A 12,615-nucleotide genomic window follows, 5' to 3' on the forward strand; every position below is an offset into this window, starting at 1 on the left:
TTGGAGGTTTTAAGTTGCAGGCGAGGTTCCCAGGGGAAAAAATGGTTTCTTGTTATCTTTTTAATTTGATAATATGCATAAGACATAAGCTAATATTCTTTGTGAGCTTAACGAAGGGAATGGATATGTTTATGTGATCTTCGGTTGGATTATGAATGTAGGTGCTACCAGTCTTGATTGGTTCTCAGCATAGACGGAATGGGAATTGCTTGTGATCAAATGGAGGACCTTTAGATTGTTTTATAATTATTGTCTGGTTTTTGAAATTGAAGTTTTGGTAGGGAAAATTTAGTATTAAATACATGTTATTTTTCCCTTTTTCCAGCACGGAGGGGACGTAAATGCAGCTGATCACACTGGACAGACTGCACTGCATTGGAGTGCTGTGCGGGGTGCATTCCAGGTTGCGGAGCTCTTACTCAAGGAGGGTGCTCGTCTCAATGCAGCTGATTTGTATGGCTATCAGGTTAGTTAAATCTGCAAAGAAACTAGGACTTATACGAAAACATATTTGTTGGGGCTTGGGAACTTGTGGAAATAATTGCCTTAATCAGATGCAGGCATTACCAATCTATACTTAGTTTGGTTTCTAGTAACCTGGGCATGGAATCACTGAAGGGGACCTATGGTAATTCAGTGTATTAGATGTTGTCATATGCTGTTATCCATGAACCTAATTTATTGGAAAACAAAGCCATGTGAAGGTTATTGATTTTCTAGGACAACTATGGCATATTTTCCATTGTCATAGTAAAGTAAGAAGTATGAGAAAATGGTTTGTGGTTAAATTAAAAAAGGACAGTTCCAGTGCACAAGGCTCCCCCTGATGCGGGGTCTGGGGAGGGACAGATGTACCCAGCTCCCAGTCTTACCCCTGCATGTAGAGAGGAGTTGTTTCCAAGATTTTAACCCTGGTCACCCACCTCCTCACTCACTGCTCCAGAAATCAAACCAGACAAATCTTTGTTACGATCATAATTCCCCACCTCAGCCGACTCATCACCAGCTGCCCGTTGTTTTGAAACAGCCACAGGAAAAGCCAAAATCTGATGCTCATGACGCTGCGAGCCAGTACAGGAATCCACAGAACCATTGCATCATAAACTATTGTCCTCAGTCTTACCTTCCCCCCGAGTCAGCACCTGTTTTTGTATCTCCTTCGCTTTCATACTTATGAATCTCCCAAACCAAAATGGCAGCATCTCCAGGTCTTCTCTTCCCTGTGTCAATCCTTTATAGAGACTTTGCCTTTTTGAGAAAGTTTGAACCCCCAAATTTAAAGCCTCTTCTCTTAAGAACCTTTAGCCTATTAAAATAGTGACCGGAGAAAGCCCCTGCACCTTTTGGTTTCAAGTGATTATCCTGCTTAAGCCATTGCCCCAACTACGTGCCCTACCTGCCTCTTTTGCTTTTTTAATTAAAAAACCCCCTTCATCGTTTTCAGTTTCCAGGATTCTATTGCGTGCACATACATGCACATATATTCATGCAAACGCAGAGTCTCATCCTGCCCCTGAAGAGAAAGGACTAGCTAGGGTGAATTTTAGTCAGAAGATAATCTGTAAGGCCTAAAATGTTTGGGAAAAGGCCCGATGGCCAATATGTAGGGCTGAACCTGTCGGCCATTCCTGCGTCATGGTGGGACCAGAGTCCTTTTTTTTGATTCTCAACTTTTGAATATTTTTCCCCTGGTTTTAGCTTCTTGGATATGCTCATCCCCACTGATGGCCTGAACTGCGATAACTTGAAAATTTTAAACTTTCTTAGTGCATCTGATAGACAATCCTTGGCCCACATTCACATTTTCATCCTTGTTCAATTGGCTTTAGGTTTTATGTTTTATTTAGTGGTTCCATTGTTTAAGCATTTCTTTTAATGCCAAGTGCCACAGATCAATGGTTGCATCTAAAATTTTCCTTAACTGCAGGCAGCTCATGTTGCGGCACAGTATGGTCAGACAGCCTTCCTTCATCATATTGTTACGAAGTGGAATGCTGATCCTGATATTCCTGATAATGATGGAAGAAGCCCTCTACATTGGTAGGTTAAGCTGTGAACTTTATCCATTTTTGTTCTTTTTGTGAACACTTTGAACAAATATGTGTTTATATGCATTGCACAAATGGGACGAATATCTAGATATATTTTTTTTTTGATAAATGAGTAAGCATTTTATTAATCCAGTAAATAAGAGTTACCGGCAACCCAAGGAGAGGCATGAGATGCAACCTTTCCTTTAAGATTGATCAGAGCATTACAAAATCAGATGAGGATGATTACAAGGCAGTCCAAAATAAAGAATCCCAAGAGACCCCCTGTTTAGCAAGTGAATCAGCCATCAAGTTTGCTGATCTCCCTACCCATCGGACTCTAATTGTCATATTTCTTGTTATCCATTTGACTTTTTTAAGGATATTTCTATAGCTCCAAATCACAGAGTCCGGATTCAATAATCATCCCACCACCACTTGAGAGTCCCCTTCTATAAACAAATGTTGTATCCCTAGCTGGTTTGCGAGCTGGATTCCTTGTACAGCAGCAAGCAATTCAGCCCTTATGGAATCTCCCAGACCCACGGGACCTGAATATAAAGATATGATGATGCTAGCTTTATTTCTTAGAACTCCTCCTAGACCCGAATGTCCAGGGTTATCTCTGCTACTCCCATCAAAATTCAGCTTAAAAAAACTCCTCCCTAGGTGGCACCCATTGTACCAAAAGTCTATTCTTTCTAGTAGAAGTATTAGCCACTGCTAACCAACTCCTCCAAAAGTCATCAAAGGAATAGCTATCAAACAGGTTTAAAGTTTTTAGCCACTGAATTGCCCTTGTCAAAACATAGTCCTTAACGTCTGATATGCTTCTTTCCTTTTCAGAAAAGATTCTGGTGTTTCTTTCTTCCCTAACAGTCCACAAGGTTGCTGTTCTGGTACACTTCCACATAATTTTCTCTCTCTTCGTGTGCCACTCAAAGGGAGATGGACTAAACAACAAGCTAATATCAGATGGCAGGTTCCACCTACACTTAAACATCCCGAAAATCCAATTCTATAAAGCTGCAGCAAAGGAACAATAGACCAGTAAGTGGTAACAGTCCTCGCTCTGAGTTTTACAAAGGACACACCAATTAGGGGATAAACATCAGTTTGGTCTCTTCCTTTGCAAGTTTTCGAAGGTATTAATCTTACCATTGTAGACTTCCGAACAGAAAACAACAATCTTTGGGGGAATGGGTCTAGTCCAGGCTTCTTTAACTGGGAAAGCTTGGGGTGCAGGAGAAGAGCAAAGGGATTTGAAAAAAGAGAAGCAAGTAAAAAAGACTTTCAGGTTAGGGGTCCATATTCTTAAATTAGAATTGGGGGGATCCAAACAAACGGACTCAAGTGATGAAAATAGTTTCAATTTCTAAGGCACAAGTAGATTCATTATGAATTAACCCTCTTCGAAAACCAAAATCCCAGTTCAAGGTCAACGGAGAGGCTAAGGAAGAGGTAAACTTGGAAATCATGAATATCTAGATATATATATTTGATAAATGAGAGTAGTTTTATTAATTCAAAAAATAGTAGTAGATTCAGCCTAGGAAGAGGCATGAGGTGTTACCTCCCCCTGGGACTGAGTCATAAACACTAAACAAACACAAGCCTGAAACACAGTTACAAAGTGGCCCAAAACAGATCTCCCCTTGACACCCCTTGCTTGGCCAAAGAATCAGCCATTGCATTTGCTGATCTGCTGACCCACTGAAACCTGACTGACATATTCCTTGTCAGCCATTTAACTTTCTTTAACAGATCCCTGTAGCCCCATTAAGCTGTCTCTGGACTTGTCAACCAGCCCACTACTACCTTGGAATCCCCTTCTACTATCAAATTATTCACTCCAAGTTGACTGACCATCTGTATACCTTGTACCGCTGCTAGTATCTCTGCCCTTACAGAATCACCAACACCCACTGGTCCTGAAAATAAAGACAACTTGTTGCTATCTTTGTCTCTCAGAATCCCTCATATTCCAGATGGCCCTGGGTTACCTTGGCAGGTACCATCAAAATTCAGTTTTACCACTCCATCCGGTGGGGATTTCCATTCAGCTTGTGATTTGTTCTTTGTGGAGACTGTAGAAGCCACTGCTGCGCAGTTTCTCCTTGAGTATCAAACGAGTAATCTGCCAACAAGTGTGAAGATTTTAGCCACGAGACTGTCCTTGTCATTATGCATTCCTTAATTTCATTAAGACTTCTTTCCTTTTCTTGAAATATTCTAGCATTTCTCTCTTCCCATAAAGTCCACAAGGTAGTGGCTCCAATACATTTCCACATTAGCTTCCCTCTTTTTGTCAGTCTCCCAAAGGCAGCTGGAATGAACAGTAGCTTTACTTCGGAGGGAAAGTTCCACCTGCACCCAAATAGTGCAACAACCCAGTTCCAAATATTGGCAGCCAAAGAGCACGATATCAGTAAATGGTTACAGTCTTCACCCTTCACTTTACACAAGAAGCACCAATTTGGGGACAAACACAAGTAAGGTTTCTTCTTTTGCAAGTTTTCCACCGTATTGATCTTACCCAAGTAGGCTACCTAACAAAACACTGCTATTTCAGGAGGAATTGGCCTTGACTAGACCTCTTTAACAGGGAACACCTAAGAGGAGGGATTGGAGCAGAGGGCTTTAAAGAAAGAAGCACAAGTGAAGGAGCCAACCGAGGTTAGAGACCAAACCCTTTTGTCCAGGTTAGGGGGTCCAGGCACATTGAGTCTAGAAGCAACAAGAGCTCTGAAACACAAAGAAGTTCTTCATCCCTTAACCCTCTTTGAAACCCAAAATTCCAATTTAAATTCAAAGGGCGAACCGGGGGGGAAAGAAACCATGAAATTGGTTTCTTTATAAAGAGGGAGATGAAATAGAGAGAAGGAAAGCGGTCTTTTAGGGGTTGAGTGCTCACTCAAATATCTTCCCAAAAAAGAATGGAGTTTCCAGAACAAGCATCATACCTTACAAATATGAGGAACTTTGGGAGAATGCCATAAATAGACTTCCAAGGTGTTGTGAGCGAAGCCCTTCGGGATACCTCCGCGTCCCAACCTGATTCAGAACAGTCATGGATACTCTTCACTACTTCATGCCACTACCTCTCCCTCTCCAAGGGCCACCTCCAAAGCCACTTACCTAAAAGAGCTTCATTCTTACTCACCATATTCCCTAAGCCTAGGCCTCCTTCATTTTTGCTTCTACTCACAACTGCCCACCTAATCAAGTGATCTTTTTTCTCTTCCCCAGGTTCCCATAAGAAGTCCCTCATCAGTTTTTCAAACCTCTTTCCCTCCCTTTCTCTATATGGCAACCTTCTCAAATAGAGAGACACATCACTACTTTTGTATTATATCAGTGTCTTCAGAATATTTGAGTACTATATGACTGCATTCGGAACTATCTTTATTGGGGCTCATGGATTATTATACTTACCAATCATGGGTTCCAGAACTTGAAGCATTAGCTCTGTAATGCTGTTATGGACGCATTCGTGTGGAAGAAGTACCGCTGCCGGCAACAGCAGTAACATGGGACCCTCATCAGATTATCTAGCTAGCCACAATTCATCTTACCTTATCTTTATCTTATCTGCTTTCTTACTCTTATCTTATCTGTTCCAATAAGGATTAGTATAGAGTCTGATTTATCTTAGGGAGTTTTTATCCTTCTTGAGTAGGGAGTCTTATCTATCTTATTTGTAAGCAATTTAGTTATCAAGGAGTCTTCTTACAAGGAGGACTCTTACCTCATGTCATCTCCTATTTAAGGAGCTGAAATTATTGAATAAGGATATCAAATTTCCAGTCAAGAAAGAGAGCAAAAGGAGAGTTCAGTGATCTCTTGGACAAATCACCCTCTAGGACGCCAAGATAGGTTTGGCTAGGAAGGGGAGGAATAAGGGAAAACATGAACTTTTCCCCGTGGACCGACCCGTGATGCGATCCTACGCCCGGGCCCATAACATCTTGGTATCAGAGCCTACCGTCATGGGAGATCTGGAGCAGCTATCATCCAGGGTCCACGAACTGGAGCATAGGCTCGTGGAAACCAGCATGGAGGTTCGTGAGGTCAAAGACGATGTCCGGGAGCTGCGACTCTTGCTGGAATCGTATTTCTCTAACAAGGAGAGGAATCCAAAAGGGGCTGTAACCACAAACAGCCGCCGACCAGACTTGACAGAGTCGTCCGACGAACAGTAGGTCGTCCCCCCAGTAGCCGCGGGCGTTCCCAAGTACAGCAGGCTGGAGTTCCCTTCATACAGCGGCGCCGGAGATCCTTTGGGTCGGTTGTACAGATGCGAGCAGTTCTTCCGCAACCAACGGACAGGAGACAACGACAAGGTAAGCTTGGCCGCATTCCACATGATGGAGGAGGTGCAGCTCTGGTTTTATAAATTAGAGCAGGAGGAACCCGGGCTCAGTTGGACCCAATTCAAATCCTACTGCCTCCTCAGGTTTGGGCCCCCATTGACGAGCAACCCGTTGGGTGAACTGATCAACCTCAAACAGATGGGAACAGTGGCTGAATACCAACGCCAATTCCAGACCCTCCTTGCCAGAGAAGCTTCGGTACGACGGGACCAGCAGGTAGACATGTTCACCGCAGGGTTAGCAGAACCCTTGAGGGTGGATGTGGAGATGCAACACCCCCCCCAACCTGGTTATAGCCATGAATCTAGCTCGCGTCTTCGAACGAAAGATGCAGCTCAGCTACGGAACCTTCGGTATGGGGCGGCCTCCAACCTCATGGGCATCTCCGGAACCACTCGGAATGGCTCCATCTTCAGCAGCCAGCCAAGAATGGAAACCACAGACGAGCCACAATTTCAGATCAGCATCCAGTGAGGTGAGCAGTGTTGTTGCACCCCCTATTAAGCACTTGTCCAGGGCTGAGATGGCGGAACGCAGGGTGAGGGGACAGTGTTTTGATTGTGATGAACTCTACTCAGTAGGGCACAAGTGCAAGAGACTTTTTTGCCTTTTGGTGGAACAAGAGGACGATGAGGATGAACCCCTTTCATTGGAACCCGATCCAGGAGGGCTAAATCATTCCACCCATCCTGGATTCCCTTGATTGAACTCCAAGACACATATCCAGATTTCGAGCTTGAGGACAAGCTCGTAGTCCAGGAGGGGAGTAATGTTATGAGCCCTTTCGTGGGGAAGAAGTACCGCCGCTGGCAGCAACAGTAACGTGGGACCCTCATCAGATTATCTAGCTAGCCACAGTTCATCTTACCTTATCTTTATCTTATCTGCTTTCTTACTCTTATCATATCTATTCCAATAAGGATTAGTATAGAGTCTGATTTATCTTAGGGAATTTTTATCCTTCTTGAGTAGGGAATCTTATCTATCTTATCTGTAAGAAGTTTAGTTATCAAGGAGTCTTCCTACAAGGAGGACTCTTACCTCTTGTAATCTCCTATTTAAGTAGCTGAAATTATTGAATAAGGATATCAAATTTCCAGTCAAGAAAGAGAGCAAAAGGAGAGTTCAGTGATCTCTTGGACAAATCACCTTCTAGGATGCCAAGATAGGTTCGGCTAGGAAGGGGAGGAACAAGGGAAAACAAGAGCTTTTCCCCGTGGACCGACCCATGACGCGATCCTACGCCCGGGCCCATAACAAATGCACTACAAAATAGTGCTGATTGATATTTTCTTGATGTTAATGGAGGTCTTGATTGATCAAAACTGAAAAAAGGAAAAGAGATGGAGGTCCTATGCATTCTTTTTTTTTTTTGAAAGGTAAGATAAATTTTATTAGAAACCAGCAAGCTTATAGTACAACAGCTCTCTAGCTTCAAAGAGAACAGCCAAGAGGTCCTACGCATTCTCATTCACTTATTCGAAGAGAAAGCTAGAGTTAGGGCCCAACCAAAGCTTTTAGAACAAGAACGTAGTAACGAATAAATCTACATCCTCCAGGATGTTCGTTGATAACCGAGCAAGGTCTTCAGCAAAATACTGAGCATGGGTTATGCTTTCATCTGGAAAATTAGAAAGTTTAGAAAGAAAATCAGCCCAAAAGTTAATAGTGAAATTGCTTGATATGTCTTAAGACAATAAGTGAATGTGTGGATCGTTGAACTTCATAGTTATGATAGTCAGGCCACCTTTAGATGTTGACATTGTGTCACTTTGCAAACTCTACTTCCCATCTAATGCTTCTAACCCTGACAAAGGCTGTGTTTGTTTGTGGTGTAAATACAAAATTACACCAATGGAGTTTAACAACGGTCAGATTTCTTAGTGTAAAAAGCAAATTAGCTTTATACTCATTTTAAACTCTTGTTCGTTTGGATGACTGATGTAAAAGGTGCATTGCTTAAGCTTTTGATTGCTCAATCCCTATCCTCTTTTCTCCACTCCAACATTGAGCATGATCTTCAAAAGCCTAAGCCACAACTGGGATTAAATGCTTTCGTTTTCATCGTAGAACAAGAACCCCTATTTTTCTATGATGAAAATCAGTGGATGAATGATGAATTGGTGTTAAATATTTGCAATAATTTAAAAGGGAAAACATGAGAAAGAACAAGAGCTTTGTAGGATTTCTAGATGAAATCTGATTACAGGAAAACCCACGGAAAATCAATTTCTAGACGAAATTTGTCTTTGGGATTGAAATCTTCACTATATGTGACAAGAGCTTTGTAGGATTTAGGCTTATAGACTGAGACTCCGGCCTTGGGATTGAAATCTGGAGCTTCTTTGTCACAACTCCGAACCACGTGGTTGCAGAAGCTTTTCTCTTGTCCAAGACATGTCTGGGTTTTCACTACCGACCAACTGATTCCATCTCGGAATCTTGGACATCACGTCGTGGTGGCCGCCAACTGACTGAAGCCGTGATCGTGATCACAATCGGACGACTGAGGTCATGGTGGCTGTCGCAGTCATGGTTGTTCTCGGAGTGAGAGAGAGAGAGAAAGAGACTCACACTCATGGACCCCCTATTTAGTAATGTTGTTTATTCATTCATCCTAATAAAATATCTTCTTAAAAAGCAATTAAAATTATAAAATCATTATTTTTTTGTTTGAGAATTAAGAATTTAAGACCCTAACAGGGACTTGTTTGGGCTTGCCTTGAGGGGCGTGGCACAAAGGCGGCTTGCAGAATTAGTATGTTTTACATCACTGTAGCTACTTGAAGTAATGCAATTGAAAAAAAAGAGATTTTCGGTTTTACATGCTTGAAAATGTTTTATATGTTTGATTTTATTTTTAAATTCTCATTTGAATATGCTTTACATGTTATGCTTATGTATTTTAATTTTAGATAATAGTTTTTTAAAATATTTATTTTAAAATTTAAGTTTATATTTTTTATTAATATTATGTTTAATGTTTTTTTTTTAATTTTTATTTTTTTTGAAAAATTTGGCATTTTTTTTATTTGCTGACTTTTTTTTTTTAATTTTTAGCTTGTTTTTATTTTTTATTTTTGCGCCTTGCTTCAAAAAGGCACACACCTTGCCTTGCGCCTTGCTTCAAAAAGGCACGCGCCTCGCCTTGCGCCTTAGGCACAAATTGACCCCTGCGCCTTGTGCTTCTAAAATACTGCACTCACCAGATTCATGATGGAGAAGCAGTGGCGCTGACGAAGATTGAAACAACAGGATTGAGACAAAGCATTTTGGAGGAGAAGAGAGATATTATTGGGAGAACTACCTTTACACTGATGGAGAGACAAAAAGAGGTTTTTACATTGATTCTCGATGTACAAATACGATTAAATGGTTGAGAGACAAAGAGGGGGGGTCCTTGGAGACTGAAGCATTATCTGACAGAAGCTTGGGATTCTTTGAATTGTTTGAATGTTAACATAGTTTGGATTCCTAGGGAACAGAATCATACTGCAGATGGCCTAGCTAAATTTGGTGTGTACTTGGAACATTTGTATAGCGACAAGCTTCCTCCATTGTAACTAGTAGGGGTTCTTCCCCTGCTCTGTATATCTCTCCTTGTTCTCTCTCTTTTTCTTAATGAAATCTGGTTAAATTTTCTAAAAAAAAATTCTTGATGTAAAAATCTATCAAAAAGCTCATTTACATTGATATTCATTGTTATTTTACACCCCAACCAAACAGTTGTAAAACTGAACCAGTGTAAGATTACATTGAACCAAATTTTACACCGCTTCCAAATGCAGTCAAAAGAACAGGCTGTAGCTCTGGATAACAGCAAGGTGATGGACCCTCTGAGGCTCCAAAGACACTTGCATCATAACTACTGATTCTTTACCTTAACGAGCTATTAGCATTTAGGTTATGCCTTGGCACTAGCATCTTAGAAACAAATGAGTTACTTCCTCAACAACCTTTTTTTATTGGAAATGGTACTTCCTCAATAGCTCCGCTGCTGAAAATAGTCTATGAATAAAAAAATCATGTCACTCGAATCATATCTAGTTGATGAGCATATCTAGTATGAGCAATATACCCTATACATTTTGTTACATAGAAGCAGTATCACTGTACTGCTTCTGTGACAAGGCCATAATCTGCGTCAGCTGCTAGATATGGATGATAAGTTCCTAAGGTATGATTTTAAGTTTTTAACTTTTTTCTTTTCTGTATCTTTTATGACAGTCATAAACATGTCTATGTGGCCTATACATTGATCACAAATTTCTTTGGCAGCATGGAAAATTCTTGAGTGTTTGCAGATGTTACTCTCTTTTAGCTTTTACTTTTCCATGGTCAATGGTCCTCATGCTAGGAAAATTTCACTTATTTTCAGTGAGCAAAATAATTATGCACTGTTTTTTATTGTTATCTTTGCAGGGCTGCTTATAAAGGTTTTGCTGATTGTATACGGCTTCTTCTATTTTTGGATGCACATAGAGGACGCCAGGATAAAGAAGGTAAGCTTCATCTGTTCCTTGCTTAATAATTACTTAACAGCTTTAAATAAGTTAGACTCCACTCCTTATGTTTTTTAGATTGTTTTGTATGAGTGTCAATGCTCCTTACCCTTGTTTTACCTTATTTTTTTTAGGTTGCACTCCCCTCCATTGGGCTGCCATTAGAGGGAACTTAGAGGCATGCACGGTGCTAGTGCAAGCAGGGAAGAAGGAGGACTTGATGGTGACTGATAACACTGGATTTACACCAGCACAACTTGCTTCTGATAAGAATCACAGACAAGTTTCTTTTTTCCTTGTAGGTATTCCATAAATGAAGAGATTTCCATGTTTGTTCATGGTTTTACTTGAGATATTATTCAACAATTTGTTACTCTTCATCCTAGATACTTAAGTATTAGCACTATAACATGTGGGCTTTGACATGAGTTATTTTCTCTGGGTGACACAAAGTTGCTTTCTGATCTTATGCCAAACTGGAAGAAACTATAAAAGGAAAACACCTTGATCTACTTATAAAATTAGGAAAACATTACAGGATAAAGAACTCTATAGAGATGTTTCCTGATTCTTTTTTTGTACTGATGAATTACTTTCAGTTCATAAAAGTCGGTTCAACATGAAACTATTTACTTATAAACTAGTATCTAAGAAGGAGATGGAGTTCGTGCAGCAAACAACTTGGAGAAGATATTTGAAAGCTGAAGCAGAAGACCTGCTATTTGAAAGGATTAAAATGAAAGGAAACCTTACTCTGAATATCAGAGAGATGAGGAAAGCTGTGATACTACTGGTTGGGTGTGAAGTGATTGAATGGTTCAAACTCTTCGTGGAGGGTGCACTTCAAAACAACAGAGAGGTAGATTGGAAAAGCTCAAAAGAAGTGGCAGAGAGAAGGTATTTCACAGAGACAAGGAGGAACAAGAGTAATTTCTTAGCCGTGTTTGAGTTTTTGAAGGGGGAGGAAACAACTGGTGTGTTCGCCTGAAGGGGGGAATGGTTCAAGCTGGCTGGAAATCAAAGATATATTGTAGGAGTTTTGAATCAGATGAAGGGAGGAAAAGAGCTAAAAAAGACAGATAAAGAGATGGGGGAATCGTCTAAGGAGAAGGATTTAGGGGCAAATCTTTGGTGAATGGTTTGGGAGTTGGTAAAATTCACTAAAGAAACGAGAAGGCAGATTGGGGAAAGTAACTAGTGGCAGTAGTGAAGAAGAGATAGCAGCAGCTTTAATTAAAATTTGATACTGAAGAGCCCTGTTTTAATCACACCATTTGGAGATTGCAAAGCTGTGATTGACTTGTTGGAGGATGAGTTAGATGTTAATGCAGTAAACTTTCAGTTAGAAAATGAGCTGTTACAGTTATGAGATGATCCCTTGTTTCAGATTCAAAGGATTTTGAAGTGCTGGATGGAGTTATGGTTCAAATTGCTAGGCTGCCATTCCACCTGTGGAAGACAGTGGTCTTCAAGTCTATTGTTTCTATATGCAAAGCTCGACTTGCTGGTGTTTTCCTTTTAGACCTCTGGTCAGCGGCCATAAGTCTGAATGGAGATAAACCTGAAGCAATACCAAGGAAGGTCAAAATCTATGCTGATAACTGCTTTTATTCAGCTTGGCTCTTGACCTCCAATGAAGCTACCTGTAGAGGGATTCCAGAAGAACAGAGGAAGAGAAGATAGAGGAACAATACCTATGTGGAAGCCAGG

The 12,615-nt window shown here is 40.8% G+C and overlaps 1 protein-coding gene across 1 annotated transcript in view; it reads left to right on the forward strand.

Annotated features, from left to right (window-relative positions):
- Positions 1-12,615, forward strand: part of LOC148843081 (protein S-acyltransferase 24-like) — a 68,937-nt gene that overhangs the window by 867 nt on the left and 55,455 nt on the right. Inside the window, exons 2-5 of the mRNA XM_088957952.1 lie at positions 326-466; positions 1,928-2,040; positions 10,826-10,905; positions 11,040-11,203. Coding sequence (XP_088814078.1) covers positions 326-466; positions 1,928-2,040; positions 10,826-10,905; positions 11,040-11,203 — 498 coding nt within the window. The remainder of the gene's footprint in view (positions 1-325; positions 467-1,927; positions 2,041-10,825; positions 10,906-11,039; positions 11,204-12,615) is intronic.

This window comes from Nelumbo lutea, chromosome 8, assembly GCF_056320005.1.
Source record: "Nelumbo lutea isolate HS-2025 chromosome 8, American lotus-T2T, whole genome shotgun sequence".
Taxonomy (NCBI): Eukaryota; Viridiplantae; Streptophyta; class Magnoliopsida; order Proteales; family Nelumbonaceae; genus Nelumbo; species Nelumbo lutea.